This window comes from Armigeres subalbatus, chromosome 3 (assembly GCF_024139115.2).
Source record: "Armigeres subalbatus isolate Guangzhou_Male chromosome 3, GZ_Asu_2, whole genome shotgun sequence".
Lineage (NCBI taxonomy): Eukaryota > Metazoa > Arthropoda > Insecta > Diptera > Culicidae > Armigeres > Armigeres subalbatus.
The window spans coordinates 288019779-288043629 of NC_085141.1; the positions used below are offsets into that span (position 1 = coordinate 288019779).

At 42.4% G+C, this 23851-nt stretch overlaps 2 protein-coding genes across 6 annotated transcripts in view; one reads left to right on the forward strand and one right to left on the reverse strand.

Annotated features, from left to right (window-relative positions):
- The window catches only part of LOC134224743 (A disintegrin and metalloproteinase with thrombospondin motifs like), a 590502-nt gene that overhangs the window by 247437 nt on the left and 319214 nt on the right, over positions 1 to 23851 (forward strand). For all 5 annotated transcript variants that reach the window (XM_062704282.1, XM_062704283.1, XM_062704280.1 and 2 more), the window contains one exon: positions 23522 to 23623. In XM_062704282.1, the coding sequence (XP_062560266.1) occupies positions 23522 to 23623 (102 nt within the window). The remainder of the gene's footprint in view (positions 1 to 23521; positions 23624 to 23851) is intronic.
- On the reverse strand, positions 8876 to 19231 carry LOC134219637 (uncharacterized protein K02A2.6-like). Its single transcript, XM_062698432.1, has 3 exons — positions 19216 to 19231; positions 16810 to 18657; positions 8876 to 9117 (listed from the first exon to the last, which is right to left on the reverse strand). The coding sequence occupies exons 1-3, from the start codon at positions 19223 to 19225 to the stop codon at positions 8876 to 8878; spliced, it is 2100 nt and encodes a 699-aa protein (XP_062554416.1). The 5' UTR covers positions 19226 to 19231.

Genomic DNA, 23851 nt, shown 5'->3' on the forward strand with positions numbered 1-23851 from the left:
TTATGAATAACACGATTTTTATTGATGCCATGCATGCCAAATATGTGTTTAATTGGTCCAAAATCCAATTCGGAATTGCCAATACTGCCTAAAATACCAAACATAATAGACACTTTCTTCGGACAGGTCCAACATACTGGACCGGACCGAAAATCGAACTTACCATCTCCGGATGGCACTAATCGATTTAGTGGACATCTTGGTTGTGGAAAGAAATACTACACCTTTCCTGGCAAGGCTTATTGACATTAAAACAGAGTTCTAATCCGAAAATGTTGATGAGCTAAGGAATTATGAAAATGAATTATGAAAAAGTTAGCACTACAAAAATATCAGCTAGATTATTTTGGAAATTCATGTTTCATCCAATTAAAAATAGTCTGGAATGCTTGTTAACTTCAGAGAAGTTTATAAACAACCGTACAATGTTTAGTTAAAAAATTTACTCTCTTAAAAATTAGTTATTGACATCCATTTAACACTTAACATTTTACGGACATTTTCTTCTCAAAGCTCGAATTTCGTTCACTAACAAACATGAATGTAATTATGCTTGATAAATAAGTAAAATTACACAAAATCTACTTTTTACAATCTTGAACGAGAAAACACATCCCCAGCATAAATAAACAACCGGCACCCCTGTTACCCAACTGCCAAACCACCTGAGTAGCTGACGTCGTTGGTTTGGAATCGTGGGCGGCCGGCCGAGAGCATGGCATTAGAATAGCATTTTGTTCTACATGTGTCCAGCTTCTAAGTTGGTGGACAAGCAAGGAAAAAAAAATGCTGAAACACCCATAATCACACGACGAGATGGGGTGAGATGGCGTCTACATCGTCGCAGGCGGTTGTAATTTGCATAAATGATTAACGTACGCTGATAATTCGGGGATCGAACTCTGCGATGACCTTGAAACTGGACCGAAACGTTCAACGCTAAGAACCTAGATCCTTTGCGGAGCATATCGCGCGAAAAACGGTTTTCCATTATTAGCTTAGCCACGGCACTACTGACGCGATATTACGTAACGACCTGACCTTGGACTTGGGTGCGGTTCTACGTTGGTCCTTTCTAATCAGCCCGTGCCGCGCTGACAAACACTCGGGCGTAACAATTAAATCAATCAGCATTGTTGAACCGATAGCCTGGCGCGGTATCATTCGTCAACGTGTTCTGGTTTCCATTAGACTTCTGGTTCTGTGGGGGAACAATGGTGCCCGCGGGACCGGCAGGTGCCGGTTCGATCTTAGATGTATTATTCATCGATTTGCCTACCGGGTATGAAAATGGAAAAAGCTGCGATTTGCAGCTTTGTAATGAACCGTGTTGGATGCCGCCGGGCGTGTAGCATTTAGGATTAGCGTGGATAAGTCGCCCACAGTACAATGGAAAATGCGATAAGATGCTGCTGCCAACAATAACGGTTCGTTGCAACTAAAAGCCGCGGACCGCTGAAGCTATTAATCAATCGCGTGTTGTAAATTGATTAGGAATTCTGTTGGCTGATGGTGTTAATGAGGTGTCGATTAGCGCAGGAGAATCGTGTTTTCAACAAGGAAGTTAATTGTAATGATCGATCTATGTGCGGGCTGGATGCTTTTCGAATCACTAAACAAGCGATGTTACATCTTGATATTTCGCTTTGCCATGAGATCAATTACTATGTCTTTTGGTCGTTCACCTGCGATTTAGTTCTGATATTGTCTTCTACGAACTGAAGCTATCTTCTACCAACGCTTTTTACGATGACTTAACGTCGATCAAGTACCGTCGAATGAACTAAAAACAATTTGCTTAACCTTTTACGCCCAATTGCATAACCCAAGTCGCGCATTGATGAAGCCCTCAACTTATTCGTGGGTTGTTTGACGGTTGGACCTTACCTATCCGAAAGGAGGGGCACCATTTCAATGGCTTGTTCGCATTCATGTGAACAAGCCCTCCTCCGCGAAATCGATTTGAATCGATTTCAATTGAAGCCGGAAGATAGACCTTCAAACTAGTCAAATTCGAAGTTAGATATCCAACTGGTACACGCCACTGACAGTTGCTCGCATTGTATGTTGGTACTCGGATCGGGAACAACCTGTGTCGATTTCGAGTAGCGCAGCAATATGAAGCCATCGACGACGACAACGGCATGCCCAGCCGGTAGCGTCGTGAGTTATAAATTTAAACTGCCGAAGCCGGTGCAAATCCCACGTTGCCGGTGAAGACGATGGTGGCGAGATGAATGAAAGTAAAAGTAAGTGCACGGTTTGTTGCTGCTTGCCAATCGCGTAATAGGCTTTCAATTATCTCGTTTGCCGGAGAAATAATCTGGACGTGGGGAAACCACCCACTGATTCCGGGCCAGTTGGTAGAGGATATCAACGAGAGGCACCTGTTGCAGACATTTTCCAATGCTTTCGCATCTATGCTACCAACCCCAACATGAGTGAAGCCGGTTGCTGATTTCATGGCACGATGGGAAATTGGATTATGTTACTATTTTCCACCCAGTTTACGGCAACCGCTGGGTGAAATAGATGGAATATCGGTAACCGGATAGTGTTTTCCGTGTTTTGATGAATTTATTCTGCGGAATTTTTATTGGCTGAGTGGTTTGTATCATTCGTCAATTGGAATATGTTCAAGTTCTAATAAAAAAAAGTCATTCGCATATGCAGTGCCGCAATAACGTAAATATCACACTAAGATCATATTATAGCCCAAGGTTTCAGGATTGACGAAAAAACTAATCGGAATTTCATAACAGATATGAATAATGTCAAATAATCTCCCAAATCTAAATAAAAAATCTTGAAATATAAAAATATTCATAATCCGAAAAGTACATTAAATATTATTTAAAATGTCGTTTAACTTCCATTCCTTCTCGATGTGCAAGGTTTGTTGCAAATAAAATTAATTAATGTGGAGCCCTCTTTAGCCTAGCGATTCGCTGCACGGCTACAAAGCAAGACTGAGGGTAGTTTGGTTCGATTCCCGGGCCCCAATAAATAAGTATACATGGTGGAGGCGATAAATGCGCATGTCTCCATTTGACTGCATGCCGTGGGACAAAAGATCTAAAGACGAAACGCCGAATGACTAAAATCTAGAATTTAAAGGCAAGTCTCCATATCTGAGACATGAAGGCTTTTCCCGAAAAAGCTCAGTAGCTTCGTCGCATATAAGCATCTCGGAAGCCTCCTTACAAGCGCTTGTAGTCGTTTATTTCGAAAAGTCTCAAAGCCTCCTTTTAACAGGTTCAGAAGTGTTTTTTTTTTTTCGAGAGGCTTGGAAGCATCCATAAAGACGCTTGAAAGATTCCTTTCAAGAGGCTCTGAACTCTCCGTTGAGGAGGCTCCGAAGCCTTCTTTCAAAAGGCCCAGAAGCCTTCTTCTCTTTTCAAGAGGTCTCGGAAACCGCCTTTGAAGAGGGCTCGGAAGCCTCTTTCATAGAGTGTTCGGAAGCTTTGAAGAGGGCTCGGAAGCCTCTTTTCAAGATATATCGGAATCCGCCTTTCAATAGGGCTCGGAAGCATCCTTTCAAGAGGCTCGGAGGACGATTTTCAAAAAGCTCCGGAACCCTTCTCTCAAAAGCCTTGGAAGCCTCCTTTCAAGAGGCTCGGAAGCCTCCTTTCAAGAGGCTCGGAACCCTTCTCTCAAAAGTCTTGGAAGCCTCCTTTCAAGAGGCTCGGAAGCCTCCTTTCAAGAGGCTCGGAAGCCTCCTTTCAAGAGGCTCGGAAGCCTCCTTTCAAGAGGCTCGGAAGCCTCCTTTCAAGAGGCTCGGAAGCCTCCTTCAAGAGGCCTGGAAGCCTCCTTTCAAGAGGCTCAGAAGCCTCCTTTCAAGAGGCTCAGAAGCCTCCTTTCAAGAGGCTCAGAAGCCTCCTTTCAAGAGGCCTCAGAGCCTCCTTTCAAGAGGCCTGGAAGCCTCCTTTCAAGAGGCTCGGAAGCCTCCTTCAAGAGGCCTGGAAGCCTCCTTTCAAGAGGCTCAGAAGCCTCCTTCAAGAGGCTCAGCCTCCTTTCAAGAGGCTCAGGAAGCCTCCTTTCAAGAGGCTCTGGAAGCCTCCTTTCAAGAGGCTCAAGCCTCCTTTCAAGAGGCTCAGAGCCTCCTTTCAAGAGGCTCAGAAGCCTCCTTTCAAGAGGCCTGGAAGCCTCCTTCAAGAGGCTCAAGCCTCCTTTCAAGAGGCTCAGGAAGCCTCCTTTCAAGAGGCTCAGAGCCTCCTTTCAAGAGGCTCAGAGCCTCCTTCAAGAGGCTCAGGCCTCCTTTCAAGAGGCCTGGAAGCCTCCTTTCAAGAGGCTCAGAGCCTCCTTTCAAGAGGCTCAGCCTCCTTCAAGAGGCCTGGAAGCCTCCTTTCAAGAGGCTCAGGCCTCCTTCAAGAGGCTGGAAGCCTCCTTTCAAGAGGCCTGGAAGCCTCCTTTCAAGAGGCTCAAGCCTCCTTCAAGAGGCCTGGAAGCCTCCTTTCAAGAGGCTCAGGCCTCCTTCAAGAGGCTCAGAAGCCTCCTTTCAAGAGGCTCAGGCCTCCTTTCAAGAGGCTCAGAGCCTCCTTTCAAGAGGCCTCAAGCCTCCTTTCAAGAGGCCTCAGCCTCCTTTCAAGAGGCTCAGAAGCCTCCTTCAAGAGGCTCAGAAGCCTCCTTTCAAGAGGCTCAGAAGCCTCCTTCAAGAGGCCTCGAGCCTCCTTTCAAGAGGCCTGGAAGCCTCCTTCAAGAGGCTCAGAGCCTCCTTTCAAGAGGCCTCAGAGCCTCCTTCAAGAGGCTCAGGCCTCCTTTCAAGAGGCTCAGAAGCCTCCTTTCAAGAGGCTCAGAAGCCTCCTTTCAAGAGGCTCAGAAGCCTCCTTTCAAGAGGCCTCGAAGCCTCCTTTCAAGAGGCTCAGAAGCCTCCTTGCAAGAGGCTCGGAAGCCACCTTCAAGAGACTCGAAGCCTCCTTTCAAAGGCTCAGCCTCCTTTCAAGAGGCCTGGAAGCCTCCTTTCAAGAGGCTCAAGCCTTCTTTCAAGAGGCCTGGAAGCCGTCTTTCAAGAGGCTGCGAAGCCGCCTTTCAAGAGGCTCGGAAGCCTCCTTTCAAGAGGCTCGGAAGCCTCCTTTCAAGAGGCTCGGAAGCCTCCTTTCAAGAGGCTCGGAAGCCTCCTTTCAAGAGGCTCGGAAGCCTCCTTTCAGCAGATGCGCGGCTTTTGCAACCAGTAACATACACTGTGATATCCGAATCGATAGGCGGCCAGTACATACAGCTGCACGCAATTGCTTTCATGCGCTGTCGTTACGGTCGAAGTATCGCTGAACCTCTCTGTCTCGTATTTTTTTTCCTGTTCACTTTTAAAAGCTGTCCACTTCTAAAAGCTCATCGAGGGAGTAGCGGAGCTATCGCATACTTGGAACAAATTTTCCATTAAATTGTCCTCAGGAACGAGCGAACTCCAGAAACGTCTGTAGGTGCTAGCATGCTGCAAAAAGCTTCAATCTTTGCTGAATCTGGCCGAATCTGCTGAATCTTGTTTGTCGATGAGATGGCTGACGTATTTGATTTGCCGTTGACCGAACGAGCCCTTTTCAGCCTTAATAGTGAAACCAAACTCTTGTAGACGACGGAAAACGGCTTGAAGGTTTCGTCAGTGGTTTACTTCGTCGACTCCACCGACCAAAACGTTGTCCAGGTACTCCGAACCGATTGTACCGGAGATACCTCCATGTGTATTGATTGTGAGCATCTCCCGGCAGCTTTCGTCTACTTCAACCTGCAGAAAAGCATCTGACAGGTCTATTTGGCTGAAGGCTATGCGATTTGCAAGCCTAGCAAAAACATTCCCCGGCAGAGGAAGTGAATATTGATATGGTTGAGGAGTGTCATTGAGGCCCGTGGAGTATTCGTCACAGATACGAATAGCTATGCGAACAACGACGATAGGAACTGCCCATTCTGCGAAGTCAACCGGTGTTATGATGTTTCAACTCGACGTCAACTGTGTTGTGCATGGCGTAAGCAACTGTTCACTTTGATCGAACCACAGGAGTTTTCCCTGCCTTCAGCGTGAGCTTCACATTTGCCTTCGTGCACAACCCTGATGGCGTATCACTGAAAACGTCCAGGAAAGCAGCTTTCAGGGATCTGACTGTCGTTGGATGGCTGCGAGCCAGGCTACAGAAATGGTCCATTGGCACCGATCCGAAATTGAAAGCGTCGATGAGGTTTAGACTGAGCAGATTGAGCTGCTGCTTGACTACGAGGAATCGACCAGTGCGCTTCTCTTCCTTGATAATCACGTCACAGTTACACTGGAATTCGAGCTCAAACGGTTTTCCTGACACTTTTGCTGCTTGCACGCAAAAAAAGCGTTCATGAATTCGTGAACTAACAAGTTCACGGTGTATTTTTTCGTGAACAACAGCCACGGATTCGGGAACACAGTCACGTTTTCTGGAACATTCTGGAAAACGTGACTGGTGTTCCCGCATCCATGAATTAAATCACGGTGTATTTTTGCTGGTTCACGACTTCTGGAAGGTTTTTTTTGCGTGTGCACTATTGTAGGACTTTGCGCAGGTTGTCACCGCTAGTTAAATACCACTTGCTTGGACGAGTACCGCTTGCTTGGGGACTTCAACTTCTTTGCACTGGAGCAGTATCCGTCTTTGTGACCTATTTTACCGCACTCCTTGCACCGATGGTTTTGTAATGCGCAGTCCTTAGAATAGTGCACGGCACCGCAACTCCAACAAGGCGTCGCTGGACCAACACCCTTCTGATTGCTGGATCGTGTTTCTGTCGATCCTTTGTGAGAACGGAAGTTTCTTTGATTATGCTGCTTCTTCACTGCTTGCACTCCTGCTGGCGAAGACGCTTTCTCTATCATCGCCGTATCATGCTTGATGTTGAGAAGCCGCTGACACGCGTTCGGTATTTGCTCCAGGGTTGCATCATCCCTTACTTTAATGCGACTGAGCAATCTCGTTCTGATCTCTGATTTTTTCCCGCCTTCAGTACATAGACAAAAACGAATCACTTGAACTGTTCTTCCGATAATTTCCCCAGTTCGAACTCGACGCACAGTTTGTTCACCCGGCAGGCGAACGTCATATAGGAATCTGTGTCAAAAGGTCGAAGGTCAGAAGGTCGAAGGTCAAAAGGTCAAAGGTCAAAAGGTCAAAGGTCAAAAGGTTGAAGGACAAAAGGTCGAAAGGACAAAAGGTCGAAGGGTCAAAAGGTCGAATGGACACAAGGTCGAATATGCGTCATAACTAGAGATGGTCGGGTTTCGGGTTTTCAAACCCGAAACACGACCCAAACCCGAACCCGACAGGTTCGGGTCGGGTTCGGGTTTGGAAAATTTAGACAATGTCGGGTTCGGGTCGGGTACGGGTTTGTGAGATGATAAAATGTCGGGTCTGGGTCGGGTTCGAGTTTGAGAAATAAAATATTGAATATTTTTTTTATTTGTTTCTGGTAAATTTAAAGCTTATTCGTTGTTTGAGCCTAAACCCTTTTGGGTGTAAAAAAAAAATAGAATAACTAGTTTGAGTTTTTCGCCAAAAAAATAGTTCGGGTCCAGTTCGGGTTTAAGACTGCAAAAATTGTCGGGTACGGGTCGGGTTCGGGTTTGATAAGGTTTTTCATTCCGGGTTCGGGTTTAAAAGGAATTTATAAATCAGGTTCGGGTCGGGTTCGGGTTTACAAAATGTGAAACCCGACCATCTCTAGTCATAACGTCGAAGGTCAAAAGGTCGAAGAACAAAAGGTCGAAAGAACAGAAATCGAAAGACAAGAAATAAGATGGGAGTTGTGAATAGTGACAAGTGAGATATGTGATGTGAGAAGTAAGGAATGGAGAAGTGAGAAGTGAGATGTAAATAAGAAGTAGAAAGGAAGAAAGAAGAAAGGAGGAAACATATATAGTAAGAAAAAGAAAGGAAGAAAGGAAAAAAAACAGAAGGGGAAAAAAGAATAGAGAAAGAAAGAAGAAGGAAAAAAGAAGGAAGAAAAAAGGAAAATTGAAGAAGGGAGAAAGAAAGAAGGAAGAAGAAGGAGAGAAAACACAATGAAGCAAAACAAAAGAAAGAAGGAGGAAGCAAGTAACAGGTAAAGAGAAGAAAGATGTAAGAAATAAGGAACAAAGAAGAGAAAAATTAGGAAGAAAAAAGAAAGAAAGAAGGATGAAAGAAGGAAGAAAGGAAGAAGGAAGAAAGAAGGAAGAAAGAAGGGTGAAAGAAGGAAGAAAGAAGAAAAGAAGGACGAAAGAAAAAAGAAAGTAGGAAGAAAAACAGGAAACAAGAAGGAAGAAGAAAGAAAGAAAGAAGGTAGAAAAGAGGGAAAAAAGAAAGAAAATAGGAAGGAAAAAAGAAGGAAAAAAGAAGGAAGAAAGGAGGAAAAAGAAGAAAGAAAGTAGAAAGAAAGAAGGAAAAAAGAAGGAAGAAAGAAGGTGGAAAGAAGGAAGGAAGGAAGAAAAAAGAAAGAAGAAAAAAGAAGGTAGGAAACAAAGAGAGAAGAAAATTGAAAGAAAAGAAAAAAAGAAAAGAGAAGCAAAAAAGAAGGATAAAAGGAAGAAAGTAAAAAGAAAGAAGGAAAAAAACAGAAAACAAAACGAAAGAAAAAACGAGGGAGAGAAAGAAGAAATAAGGAAGAAATCGAGTAGGAAGAAAGAAGGAAAAAAGAAGGAAGAAGTAAGGAAGATAGAAGGCGAAAAGAAGGAAGACAGATGAAGGAAAGAAGGAAGAAAAAAGAAAAAAGGAAAGAAGTTAGAAATAAAGAATATGAAATATGGAAAAAAGAAGGAAGAAAGAAGTAAGAAAGAAGAATGGAGGAAAAAGAAGGAAACATATGAAGAAATAAGAAAGAAGATAGAAAAAAGAAAGACCTTTCGTCCTTTCGACCTTTTGTCCTTCGACCTTTTGTCCTACAACCTCATGTAGTCTTCGGTAACTTGCTTGGTGACTTGCAAGCACCGATACGGTTTGCTAATAACAGACTCTGGCCCTGGCGTGCCAAACAAGCTTTTCAACTTGTTGACTGTGTCGTCGAACGTAATTTCGTTGGGACTTTTAGGAAGGATGTAACTGGTGTACCTCTCGTGCTCCGATGGACCAAGTTTCCGCAGCAGCAGCCTGACTTTGGCTTCGTCGTCGAGGTGAACAACGTCTTTGGTGAATAAATCATCATAGCACAAGTACCATAAGTACAGCAAACTTAATGTTTTGGTCCGGCTCCTAACGGAACTCGGGTGTTACTCGCTAGCGAATCGAGAATTTTCTGCGGATTTTTCGGAACATGAATATTGTTCGCTGATTTTAGTTTAGTTGAGTTTTTATTCTAGTTATATAAGAAGCTTACATTTTTGTATAAGAATCCAGCAGCCATAATTATATGCCAACATTTTATACTAATTTTCAATAATTGATATTTGGGTGTAAAATTATAATCCATTCTGCCAATGACGGTGTATTCCGGATGCGTCACAATGACATGATAAATTCCCATCTATCATGTTTTGTTTACCTTTTTCAAACACTTTCCAATCCAATCAACTCTAATCATGAACCCGGACACCCGCGCAAAGCATCCATCCACTTATCAAACAGTTATCTCTAACACATTCGCAAACCATCTCAATCACCGTTGACGGCCACTGGCGTCGGTAACGATTACTTCATCGATCCAATTCGCGCTCTGATTCAGCGCAAAACGAGTCCAACAATAATATCCGCAACTCAAGAGACAGTGTAAAAATTTCTTATATGATGTCACGCCTGACAGGTGGAAGCCCCCTCTCTCTCTCTCTAACCATCACTACCCAGCCACACAGTAGTCTGGTCGCCGTTGTGTTGTCAGTTGTCGCTCATTATCTGCATCTGAACAAACAATACCAGCCCGGGTGCCACTGCACAATGCCCACCGAAGTGATGTTGAGTGACACCTCGCCGCGGATAAGCAGCAGTCGGTGTCTGCTGAAGACGGATACCAACCACTGCCAACTATGTTCATATGTTCAGCAGGGGACGTTCCGGAGTTCCGTTGGCGACGATCGTGGTCTTTTAATGAACAAATCCGCCTACGTCTTGTGATAGTAATACGACCATGACAAACACGGCTGGCACTATCTCTACGAATTCAGATGTGGAGTGGCAATTTTCAGCACGTAAATCGTATTCCATGGGACTAGAAAAGTAGGACCATGCACAAATTCCAAAGTAAGTGAATTTCAGGACAAATGTAAGTAGGTACTTGTTTCCTGCTTGAAGTTGGCTGGCCAAGGAAGTCGTGACTAGTGAAAACACTGATGAGTGATATCCCATCAGCTACCGATGTTGCGCAATCGAGTTTGTATGAAATGCGGGATTAGTGAAAACTTTCGTTATGTTCGGGTGCGAACTTCGATGTCGCCACCTGCACTCAATTTTAAACAATGGCTACAATGAGGCGCCGTAAAATGGCCGCTTTTTATAATCATATGGAACATAATGGATATTATCTCGGGGGTCCGGCCTCCGTTAACCGCAACCAAGGCGGCAGCAGCGGCGAACAAGATTTATGATCAAGCGACCACCAATAGAAACGGAACAGTCTTTTGATATCGGACTGAAGAAATTATACCCTGTTCTGGTTCTGTTGTGGTCTCAATTTCGCATAAATAAACCGATTTCTGACGGGCGGCATTCAATAGAGATGTTAAGGTCAACTCCATTCTGCGGGCGATCAGCAGTGATTTGTGTGGCGAGACCGGACTTATATGAGTTCCATTACGAAATTGTTTATTGTTTCGTAAAACAGGTGGCCTGCGTTGTGCAGAGAAGCAGTATTAATAATTGGACACCCGACCGGCTTGGGCCCGCGACAGTGATCTTGAAGTTGCATATTTGAAAAATGCGTCGGCGATTCAGTTGTGACTGACTTTACTTATTGGCAGCTGCTGGTCCGGTGCGGTTTGCAATTGATATATGCATGTCCGCCTAATAACAATCAATCGATTAGTTCGGGGAATACGTTGGAATTGGTTCATTACTGTCGGACAGCTTACCCACTTGGGTTGGCAACGAATGGACACGTGCGACCGACCGATTAGGTCACTCACACAAAGGTTGAACTTGGTAGCCGTCGTGTGCCTGTTTCGGCACCGCGAAACCGCAATCGTTATCCAACCCGTTAACGAAAACTCGTCAAAACTTTCGATTTCAGCAATGGAAGCCAAAAAATGGAAGGCGCCGTTCGATTGCGTGCCGAAATGGTGAAGCACCGAGCGCTGCTTTACGGAGGAGTATTGCCTCTCGTGCGCGCGCGTGAAGCTTCGTCTGGGGGTCTAATGAAGATTAACGACTACGTGGCTGGGTGGAGGTCGAAGAAGATTGATTATGTGCGAAACAAAGCGTTGATTTATTGGAAACAAAGTTGAAACAGCCACAAAAAGGGAACCAGCTGATTTGGGAAATACTCCTCCGTCGGTGGAGAACGTGGATCATCCTAGATGAGAGTGTGTGGGATAAAATTGGACACAAGATAATGAAAGTGAATTCTGTTGGCTCATAAGTTAAAAACAGCCAGGTAACGAAGTCAATGACCTGTCAATTTTTCAAGCGGTTTGTTATTTTTTATTGTGTTGATTATCAGTGATTTCAAGCACACGCGTGGCTCCTGATCCTCCAAATTCTGCTTCTTTTATTAATCATCCCTCATACAGTTTGATCGATTGATCGTACTTTAGTCTTCATTATTGAAGCAAGTTTGCTGTGAACCATAGAAGAAGGGTAAACCATCAACTTGATCAGCTCTATTGAATATTGCAAAAGCAGGAAAGGTCTCTTCTTTTTCTTCTTTATTGGCATCAAAGAAGGCTTTTAATTTCGCTGGTAAAAATTTGTTGCCCGAAATGAGAAAATGGTTCATGGTTTCATGGTAGGGGAAATGTTCCGATCTCCCTCTCACTGTACATATATCCATCTCATCGCTAAACAAAGAAATACGGCACCAAATTCGTCGCTTTTTTTTGTCAACATGCGTGCTCACTGCTGAAAAAAATCACAAAAATAATAAACAAACCAAATTTCTTTCCATTGCTTTGTTTTTGATGGGATAGAAATAGGAGCTATGGGATGAAGTGGCGAACCGTTCCCCTATTCATCTTATGGAAATACTCACTCCATCAATATAATTATATGATTGCACGAATTGTTGCCATGTAACGGATCCAATGCGTTACAATTTGGTTGTTGCGAATGAAAATTGCGAAGAAAAAGTTCAGCACGAGGATTGAATTCTTGTCCTTCTTCGAGAACGAAGTGTAGCAGGTACCTAATGCGTTTTATCGACTGATAAGTATGGTGCAGTGTCTTTAATAATGCTTCCGGAATAATGAATTATGGTCATGATTTCATGAAATGCCAAATTTCACGATTTTTTGTTCTCGACTATGAGAACGAATTTGTTTTTGTGTTGTGAGGTCAAAATAATGCCATTTTTTGTAGAACTCTTTTTGTTATATAAATGGTGCGCAGTTAAAATTTTGCACTGTTATTAGAAAAAGGATTATTGATGATTTAAAATAAATAACAAAAAGTGCCAGTTTCCTACCCACCGCTACCAGCATCCAAGCGCTAACGTAAGTAGAGGAAAATGGTGTAAAAAGTGATTACTATCATCACAATTCAGTATAGAACATTCATCATCGAAGTGCAGTGCAAATACTAATGAAAATGCTTTGATGTTTACCGAAAATCAACAATGTGTGGTTTTTTCAACTCACTTATAAGATTCTTGTTCCGTCAAATAAAGTTTACAAACAACCATGCGTTAACCGTCTAATCTCATGCATTTTACCACAAGTACTTTATTGACTTTCCAAAGCATTTAACATTTAACAAAGTGGACCACAAGTTCATCTTTTAAAACAAGTGTTAAATGCTTTAGATAGTCAATAAAGTTATTCCAAGTATGGGATCATTGTAGTATGTAGCTACTTTTTGTAAATCTTGTGTAAGCACTTTAAAATGTCTTGGTATTTTGGTATTTGTTAAAATATCGAAAAAACAACATCATGAAGTTAACCGCCAGAAATGTATATGGCGAAAGTCTTCTAACATGGGTTTACTAACAATAGGAACTTTTCACAGTAAGCTATTGGGCACCAGTTAAGGAAGTTGTTCGTCACTACGCCTACCAAATAGTAAAGATGCTTGATTTCGAGAAATTAAACCACAGATTTTCCTAATACAGTGTTGACCTGATTTTGTCACTTCGCGATTTTGTCTACTCCCGATTTTGTTTACCCCCGATTTTACCACGTTTTCGACCCGAATTTGTCAATCCATTTTTTTTGACGTAGGACTACGTCTGTCTTTTCTATATTGGGGTACACTTTACGATTGCGAAAATCGGAGACCATCACGAAAATATGATAGACTTCAAACTTTAATATCTCAGCCGTTTCTCGATGGATTTTCAATTTTTTTGGACCATTCGATCAAGGATGAGTTAACGCTACTATTTTTAACTGTTTATTATCGTTAAATGATAAAAAGTTTAGAAATAGGTAAACTAACCAATCACGTACATGCATCATGGAGGCACTGGTAACATTTTCAACAGAAATCCATCGCATTGGTGGTGGTGCTCGATGTGTTGCTGCAGATTATTCAACCTCAACGAACCAGCATTTCATATGAAGAAAGGGTTGACCATAAAAATAGCACTGTGCGATCCCACACCGCCAGTGCCGATGCTGAAAATTTATAACAAATTGTGGTGTCAGTTAGTTGGAAAGGAGCATTGGGAGAAGAAAATTGGTTCTTCTCAGGACCAACATTTTATGGGAAGAAAGTGTTAATTGCGAAAATGGACTGTTTCGGTGGCATCGGGTTTGGCGTGGTAACTTGGTTGCTGTTAGTGATTCCATCCATTCAAATTTACTGCATCATCTCCCTCCGACGCGCTATCGAAATCGCTATTTACGATTGAGTTTTGCACTTTGAAGAAAATTTATTTCGGATAGTCGGATCAACCTTCTTTTGTATAAAATTGTGACTTTTGTATAAAATTAATGAAGACACCACCTCAGTGAAAACTATCTACAGCAACCACCCATCGGCGAACGTCGCTCGGACAGACATATGCCGAAAGATAATGTTTTGTGATATGAAGAAACTTCGCCTTGAGTCGAATTTTTGTTGTCATTCCTCGCAACAAAACGCATCTTAGATAAACAACATCTCATAACCAAATTCAGAATCTTGCGAGAAAATATCATAGGATTCTTAAAATTCGTCATTCTCCGGTCCGTTGTCTGCGGAATCCCGATCGAAATGGCTCGCGCGCGCAGGATGTGAGATCTTATCCAGGCCACAAATCCTTTTCTAAATTAGAACACCAGGCACTACTGAACACAAAACGTCTTTATTCATCCGCATTCGAGAACAATCTGCCATTACATATTTTTCAGACTACTATGCTGCTGTAGCTTATCATTTCCCTAGAGACCATTACGTTTGAAACTTCAGCATAATATCTTTAGTATAATAATAATTCTGATATTAATTCGAATCCTACAACCCTCCTATTACTTTATTTTTGTATGTTAGTGCGAAATGTAATCTTTGAAATAATGAGGTTCACATCTCACTCTCTTCTCAGTTTCTCGTCCTTGATTCAACGCTGCTTCTGTTTGATCTAGCTCATCAGAGTTTTTCCCAGCGCGACTGTTCTGCTTTTCTGTAAGTATTTCACAGGTCCCTGGTATGCTGTGATTCGCTTGTACTACTGGAACTTTCTTGAGGTGGCTCACATTTCTCCTATACTGCTTTCCGGATTCCTTCGATACTATGGTGCAATCACTGCCTTCTTTTCTGGTTACAATACATTCCTCATTGACAAAATCCGTATCCAGTTTATTCGACTTCTTCATTCGTTTTGAAAACACCAAATCACCAGTCGCAATTTCACTTGGTTTCGCTCTTCTTTTCGCATCTGAATAATCCTTTCCCTTTGTTTTATTAATTAAATCCCTTTCACGAACTTCTTCATCATCCAAACGGTACAGAGGTACATGCGGTAGCTTATTCTTAATTCGCCTACCAAACATCAATTCAGCTGGAGACTTGCCTGTTGTTGAATGGTTTGTAGAATGATATAATAGAAGATATTGGCTAAGTTCTCTTCGCCAATCTTTCCCCAGTTCTTGAGAAATCCTCAATCTTTTTAAAATAGATCGATTTTGCCTTTCAACTTCACCATTTTGTTGTGGCCAGTATGGTATAGTATTAACCAACTTTATGCCATTTTCGCGGCAGTACATATTCAATTCTTCGCAATGCTCACTAAACTGGGGTCCATTGTCAGCCCTGAGTGTATTTGGGAAACCATATCGACTGAACACCACACTTAGCTCTTGTATGGTATCCTTAGCGGTTATAGAATTCATCTCTTTCACTTCCACAAAACGAGAGTAATAATCTACCACTACCAGCAGATATTGGCCTTCGGGTAGAGGACCCATAAAATCAACTGCTATATCCTCCCATGGTCCAGACGGCATGGTTTTTCTAATCATGGGCTCTGGAGCATCCGGTGCCGAAACTAAACAGCATCCCCGACAATTTTTTACATATTCATCGACTTGTTGATCCAATTTTGGCCACCAAACAGAACTTCGGAGATGACTCTTCATCATACGACTGCCTGGATGACCATCATGAGCTAGGCTCAATACCACCTGACGAAGTTTCGATGGAACCACCAGTTCTCATAAGAACATCCCCAATGTTACATAGCTCATTTGCTATAACTCGGTATGGTACAGGAAGTTCTAGCTTTCGGTCGGATTCAAGAAGACTAAGAATATTTTGAATTTCCTCATCCTCTCTAGAAACATCTTCAATTTGCTTCCAATCTAAAGCCATCGCATTTGCTGCAGATACTGCTACCTCACGGATTATAAGCTCTTCATTTTGATCGAACGGCAAAGCATTTAAGATGGCCAAACGTGATAAGGCATCTGCTGCATTATTTTCCCCAGCAACGTGAACGACCTTATAATCGAAAGCTTGTAGGCGTAAAACCCACCTTTCAATACGTGCACAAGGACGTGATCTGGTCGTGAATAAATACTGCAAGGCTTTACAGTCGGTTACTAAATCGAAAGATCTTCCGATGAGATAATTTTGAAACTTCTCTACCGCCCAAACAAGTGCAAGCGCTTCTTTTTCAGTTTGGCAATATCTTTTTTCTGTATCGGTAAGAGATTTCGATGCATAACTCACTACTCTTATTTGGTTATTACCATCGTATTGGGCAAGTATCGCGCCCAGTCCAACAGGACTAGCATCAGTTGTTACTACTGTCCGGTCATTGACATCAAAATATCCCAGCTTACCAGCTTGACTCATACTATGCTTGATTTTTTCGAAAGCAATGGTATGTTCCGTATTCCACTCAAATGGTACTGCTTTCAAAATCAACCTGCGCAATGGCTCATCGATAGTTGCCAAATTGTAAATAAATTTGTTCATATAATTTGCAAGTCCAAGAAAACTCCTGACTTCAGATTCATTCTTGGGTGTTCGGAAAGTTTGAATAGCGTCTACCTTACTCTTTTTCGGAGAAATTCCTTCAGCTGAAATTTCATGACCAAGGAATTCAAGTTCTTGTGTTCTAAAGACACATTTCTCCCAGTTTAACAGAACGCCACGGTTCTTGAAACGATTAAGAACCTATAATGTTGAGCAAAAACAACAAAAATGTAAAATCTAATTTTTTATAGCTATTTGTATTTGTAACGCATCAAAAGAACAAAAAAACAAGTAAATTATACCTTATCAAGTCGCGTATCATGTTCTTCTACAGTTTCACCTTCCACCATGACGTCATCCAAATACCAGTAGGCGCCTTCACATCCCACGAGTACTTCGTCCATCACTCTTTGGAACGTTTCTGGAGCTGTTGCTAGACCGAAAGGCATCCTTTTGAATCGAAAGAGTCCCTTACTGGTGATGAATGTAGTGATGTCTCGTGAAACCGGGTCCAGTTCGACTTGAAGAAATGCTTCTTTTATGTCCAGCTTGCTTCGAATCATGTTTCTTCCCATTTTAGCCAGATAATCATCCACTATCGGCATCGGATAACGTTCGCGTAGTACAGCTTCATTAACTCTTCGTAGATCTAGGCAGAGCCTCGGCTCCCCATTCGCCTTGCCAACGACAACCAAGGGCGAGACCCACTGAGTTGGGCCCGTCTTGACTTCAATTATGTCCCTTTTCAGCAGTTGTTCCAGCTTCTTGTTAACAGCAGCTTCAAGGGGAACAGGCACTTTCCTCAATGGTTGAAATACCGGCTTGATGGTTGAATTCATATGAATGTGAACTTGAATTCCCGCAATTTTATTGAAAGGCATATTTTCCTCCACAACGCTGTTGATATCAAGGCCTACCTTAAGAACTCCAAGCGCTTTGGAGGTTTCATCGCCCAGTAAGCATTGCTGGCCGCCATCCACAACAAAAAATTCAGCCACCACGTGTTGCTCCTGAACTCGTACTTCAGCAGTAAACGAGCCTATCATCTTCAACGGTGCATCGCTACCATAAGCTTTCAATACCCGACTGCAGCCTCTTTTAGAAGATTGTACCATGACATTGGACGCTTTCATTTCTTCCCAAACCTCCTTTGTAATCAAATTGCATTCTGACCCGGAATCAATTATTACATTACATTTGATGCCACCGATGCGACACTCTATCTTGTTCGATTCGTTACCGGTATAAAACGCGTAGTATGTTTTTTGACTGTCATTTTTTTCTGTATTTACAGGTACACTTGCAGGCTGCATCCTCTCTTCATGGCTAACACTTTCAATCGCTCTGATTTTCTTCGCAACTCTGCCTTCAGACACATTGTTTGCCGGTCGTTTTTGGGATTGCCGGCACACAGACTCGAAGTGTCCTACTCGTTTGCAACTTCTGCACGTTTTGTTTCTAGCCGGACAGTTGGGTGACTTGGACAAATGTTCCTTACTTCCACATCGATAGCAGGATAGCTGGTTATCTTCAAACTTGTTCCCTGGGTTTCTGTTTTCGGTGACTCTAAATATCTTCTCCTGTGGTTGAATAATATTTGTTTTATCCAAACTCTTTAATTGTTCATCCACGCACTCGAACATAGCTCCCAATGCTTCAATTTCAGCTAAGGTCTGATCTTCCTTCAGAATACGACGACGTAGCTCAGTAGAAAGACATCCTTGCACAATTACGTCTATTATCGTGATCTCGGTCAAAATGCTGGATACTTCGGGTGAATATTTATCGAAGCCACAATCTGCTGCTTGTTGCTTTAAACGCATTACAAATTGGGCGAATCGTTCATCCTTCATTTGCTTCATTTCTCGAAGGCGATGACGTTCAAGAGTATGTTGTCGAACTGGTTGAAAAAAATGATTCAATCTTTCTATGGCTACGTCATACCATTTCTTTTCCAGAGCAACCAAAGGTATTTTGTCAGTATCGGACAGATTCTCAAACACCCGTTGCAGCTGTGGACCTCCAAGGAACAACAGCTTGGCTCTCTTAATTCGTTGGTCAAAGATAGAGTGAGCTTCAAAATAACATTCCAACATATTCCTCCATGACTTCCACTCTCGACTAAGTTTAGATCTTTCTATTTGTTCGCACCGGAACGGAGGCAATGGCCTTATCTCGTATTCCATAGCTGAAACATAAGCATTATCACAATCATTTTTTCCTTTTTTTTTGTGAGTGATGCAACAATGGGCTAACATATGTTTGAACTAGAACAAGTCTTTTATTTGACCCCGTGATGTATCGTGTTACCATAACAACACTTGTTTTTCAATTTGTTATTTCTTTTCTGGACTTTTCTGGATCAGGGAAAACCAACAGTTTCCCATAACAGTTTACTGTCATCATGGACCATCCCAGTCCAGGGCACCGTTTTTTTTTTCGACTTAAATGGACCCTCCCGGCCCAGGCTATTTCAGCACACTTTTCCTCAGTGGACTCTCCCAGTCCTGGTGTCGCTTTCAATCAACTTTTACTATATTTTAGTGGACTCTCCCAGTCCTGGTGTGGTTGCCGAGCAACTTCTACAACTTCATAGTGGACTCTCCCAGTCCTGGTGCTGAATCTATTATTTTTTTCAGCCTGAATGGACCCTCCCAGTCCGGGGATATTCATTTTATTAGACTCAGGCTCAACATATGTTAGCCAATGTTTTCTAATTATACTATTTAAATAATTTTAATCTTACCGGAGTTCATCCTCGTCGCCAGGTTGTGAGATCTTATCCAGGCCACAAATCCTTTTCCACTACTGAACACAAAACGTCTTTATTCATCCGCATTCGAGAACAATCTGCCATTACATATTTTTCAGACTACTATGCTGCTTAGCTTATCATTTCCGTAGAGACCATTACGTTTGAAACTTCAGCATAATATCTTTAGTATAATAATAATTCTGATATTAATTCGAATCCTACACCGGAAAGCAGCTTTCTTATATCTAATGAAGTAATTCCATTAGCCCCGCCCTTCATTAATCGTTATGAGTGCACATTATATTTGCAGGGGCCAACGAGCTTAATTTATTGAATACAAGAAATATGCTTTCCGGCGCGCACGAGCCATTTTACTTGAGATTCCCCAAGGAGCGATTCGACAAAATCTATTGCAGCGGATCGGACACTGCAGCACGAAAGCCTGCGCATTGGGAAAGAAAAAAAGGTTCTTCTCAGGACCAGCATTGTATGGAAAGAATAAGTTAATTGCGAAAAAGAGCTGTTTTGGTGGCATCGGGTTTGGCGTGGTAGCTTAGTTGCTGTTAGTGATTACATCCATTCAACAAATTTATTGCATCATCCCTTCAATCGAGCGCTTGTGATTCTGCTACCGAAGAGTAGCTTTCTGACGGCGCAAAACGATTAAGTTTTGCACTTTGAAGAAAGTTTATCTCGGATTGACCTTCTTTTGTATAAAATGATGGCTCGGAAAAAACTGATTTCAATTCTAATGACTAACAGAAACATAACCAAATAATCTTGCCAGAAAATTTCACTTTCCGCCGATGACAGCCAAATCGATGAAGACGCCAATACCTCTTCTTGGATAAATAGTTTAAGTCCTGAAAAGAACTATGTGTAATTAATTCTTGAAGTTCTCTTCACTTTGCCACGCACCTTCCCATCCCGGGCGAAAACCAAACGTTGCAAAAAATATATATTTGCGTGTGGTTTCGTGCCACTTCTGATTCTGCTTATTTCTCCTTTATTTCGGACATTTTGAGGATGGTGTCTTCTAGGATTGTGATATCCTCCACTGAAAGCCAGTCGAGTGGCTTCAGCGGCTATGCGTCATGTTAATTCCATGGTTAGAGACTCAAAGTCCATCCAACTGGGAGCAACTATTCGACTTCATGATTCAGTTGACCTCCGAGCAGTTTGCTCAGAGACACAAATTATTATGGCAAATACCATCCATTTCGTATAGCTACGTAGTCCTACGTCACCTTTGCGTACAACCCGATTGGGCTGCACCTTTGAGTTTTTGGTTTCCAAAGAGAACTTGAAAAGATCTTCCCTCGAGGAACTTCCCTTCCTTTTCGGCGACTGGCGAAGTGAGTGCCGAACTACGAAACGTTCTCCTGGTTCGAGTTACCCGCGTAGCCAGCAATTAACCAACCTCTAGAATACCTTCGAGACGCACGAGTTTCTCCTCGGTCTAGGTGAAGTCGGGAAGTGTGGACAAGGTGTTGTGTTCTACAGTGCGTCGAAAAGGTTCTCAGTTGGTGGCATCATAGCGTCTTCGTGGCTTCTTATATATGGACTTAACATGGACGATGACTTGATTCATGAAGTCGATGGCGGTGGTAGAAATGGCGTTATAAAAGATGGGAGACCCGTTGCTGAGAGGTACGAGATCAGTGGACACAAATCTTTCAGGGAAGATAGATGTTCACCACGCTGCTACTACGAGGACGAACTCCAACGACTTCACCAAACTGAAGTACATCGAAGGGGATCTCCCAAGAGACATCTATCGCCACGAAATGTCAAAAATTGGTAAATATCTTCAAGGGATCGGTCCAAAGAGTTAAACTTGCAGAGAACGTATGGGAATTGGGAAGTTTGCTGGGAAACTGTGTTGGTCCGTTCCCGACGAAGTTAGGAGTGATATGGTAGAAAGTTGGATTTTGTTGATCCGAAGGGAAGAGACCATTTCGGGAATTGGAGTTGTGTCCCTCGAAAGTGCCCGAAGATATTGGAAGAGTTCCTTTTGAGGTCAGGATTGGGTCACATCTGGATCTACAGATAAGGTCACAGGTGGAGTTGGACGCCACCAGGCCGAAAGTTGTTTGGCCGAATATACTATTTGGCCAAACCAACCATTAGGCCGAAAGACATTTGACCGAATACGTCATTTGGCCGAAAGAGTCGTTTGGGTTGTTTGGCCGAAACTTTCGTTTGGCCGAAAAGGTAATTCGGCCGAAAGGGTCATTTGGCCGAAAGGTTCGTTTGGCCGAAATTGTCGTTAGGACGAAAGAATCATTTGGCAGGAAGGGTCTTCGACCGAAATGGTCATTTGGCCGAAAAGGTCATTTGGCCGAAAAGGTGATTTAGCCGAATGAGACATTTGGCCGAATAGGTCATTTGGTCGAATAGGTCATTTGAAAAGTGAGAAGAAGAGGGACGTCTTAATTCTCATTCCTCATATCTCACTTCTCACTGTAAAAAATGAGGGGCGCAAAGTGAGTAGTGAGACGTCTCACTACTGACTTCGCGCTTCTCACTTTTTACAGCGGGAAGTGATAAATGATAAGTGAGAATGAGGAGTGGGAAGTGAGACGTCTCACTTATCTCTCCTCATTTCTCACTTCTCACTGTAAAAAGTGAGTAGTGTGAAGTTGGTAGTGAGACGTTTTACAACTCATTTCGCACTTCTCACTTTTTACAGTGAGAAGAGAAAAATGAAGAGCGAGAAGTGAAACGTCTCTCTTCTCATTCTTAATTTTTCACTTTTCAAATGACCTATTCGGCCGAAGGACCCTTTCGGCCAAACGACCCTTTAGGCCAAGTGACCCTTTCGGCTTAATGACCCTTTCGTTCTAATGACCCTTTCGTCCAAATGACCCTTTCGGCCAAACTACGCTTCCGGCCAAGTTACTTTCGGCCTAATGGTTTGTTTGGCCTAGTGGAATTCGGCTAAATGGCTTTCGGCCGAATGGGTCTCGGCCAAACGATTCTTCCCCGCCCAGAGTGGCTTCTTACTTGGTGTCCAAAGCGTTCGTTTTTGTCTGGAGTGGGATGAATGGCTGGATAGATTTGCTTCTGCCTGAAACATAGCTTCCCACGGATCTGCTTGCTTAAATGCTTGCAAGGCAGAAAAGAGTTCCTCTTCCGTCTACCATCTACCAAGATCCGAAGGGTTCTGATGTGAGAGAGACGTCCACACTGGGGGCCTCGACTACCGGGAGGCCTGGACAGGCTCTTATTTCTTGATGTCCGGCCCACTATTTTGACATCAAATTGAAATAATAATTTGTATTCAAATGTGAATAATCATAATTGACTACATATTTTGATCTCATTTTGCTGTAGATTTCTAATTTGTATGATCTGATATCAAATTGCGTACTTATTTTGTTATCGGAATCAATATCAAAATAAGTTTTCGATTAGCTCTCACCGCTGGAGCATTGCAACAGTACTCGACTGTTTTTTTCCCTTGGCAGGAGGAGGCAACCGGCACTACATCAATAAACAAGATTCAATTATCGTACAACGCAAAGATGAGGAAAGCAAAAAATTAAACTTATCATCTTAATAGTACGGAAAACCTCTTATTAAGCCCTTGTAGTTGGTTACGACTGGTAGAATAAATATTTTGACGTTGGCTTTCTCGGTCTAATTTAATAAGGACAGCTAATTTCGCATAGCCCGACGTTTTGGTTCCGTGTGTTGGACTTTTTTTTCAAGGGATGAGCTGTCGGCCGATGTATGTAACGAGATTCCATCTTAATTAAATTAGACTGAGAAATCCCAAATCAAAATATGTTATCAAGCCCTTTTAGTGGAATGTCTTCACCTATCATATAACAAGTTTATTAATATTCAATTTACTTTACAGACCTACCTATTTCAAGCTCATCAGTAAGACAAGTTTTAATGTCCATTTTACCATTTAATGTACTAAATTCCATTTACTGTTGAGCTCGAAATGTGTATCTGTAAAGTTGTAATCAAAAGAAATAATAATAATTGATGCTAATGAAAATAAAAAAAAAATACATCAAGATACTCTTCATCATGTGATAAAGCTCGTAGTAATACATTCCAATAAAAAGCACATTTTTTTCTTTTTAACTCAAAAATAAAGAATTGTAACATCTCAAAACAACATAATTCTCTCTTTAATATCATGCTCGAGCCTTGTTACCTAATGCATTGAACCACATGAAACCACAAACAAACAGCACAAAATCCCGCCAGCAACAAATCATCGTTAGAACAAATCAATTCAAACTAATTAGCCACCCCTTCCTTTCGCATCTCATTACAGAATCCAACCGCAGAAGACTCGTTTGGTAATATTTACCAAGACCAGCAGAACATGGCTGCCGTTCTGATGCGAAAGCATCTGGAAAGCGGCGACCTGATGATGGTAAGTTTCGTTTCGGTAAAATCTTGCCCAAATTTTTGGCGGAACAACCAGCATTTGAATACGGTGTCTGCCGGGCGCATATAAATCACGTGCCTACCCTCGGAGTTCGTTAATTAATTAGGACACACCGTGAAAAACAAAGCCGAGCGAAGGCGAAAAAAAACAGACCTGCGTCCAAAATTATCCATTTGTACTTCCACGTTCTTCCACTTGCCGAATCGAATGAGC

Excerpts from the sequence above, each read along its gene's own strand:
- LOC134219637 (XM_062698432.1), bottom strand. Across the intron at positions 9,118-16,809 it reads GGATGACGTCATGGTGGAAG|ACGTTGTTCACCTCGACGAC; the intron begins GTGAAACTGTAG and ends TATTCACCAAAG.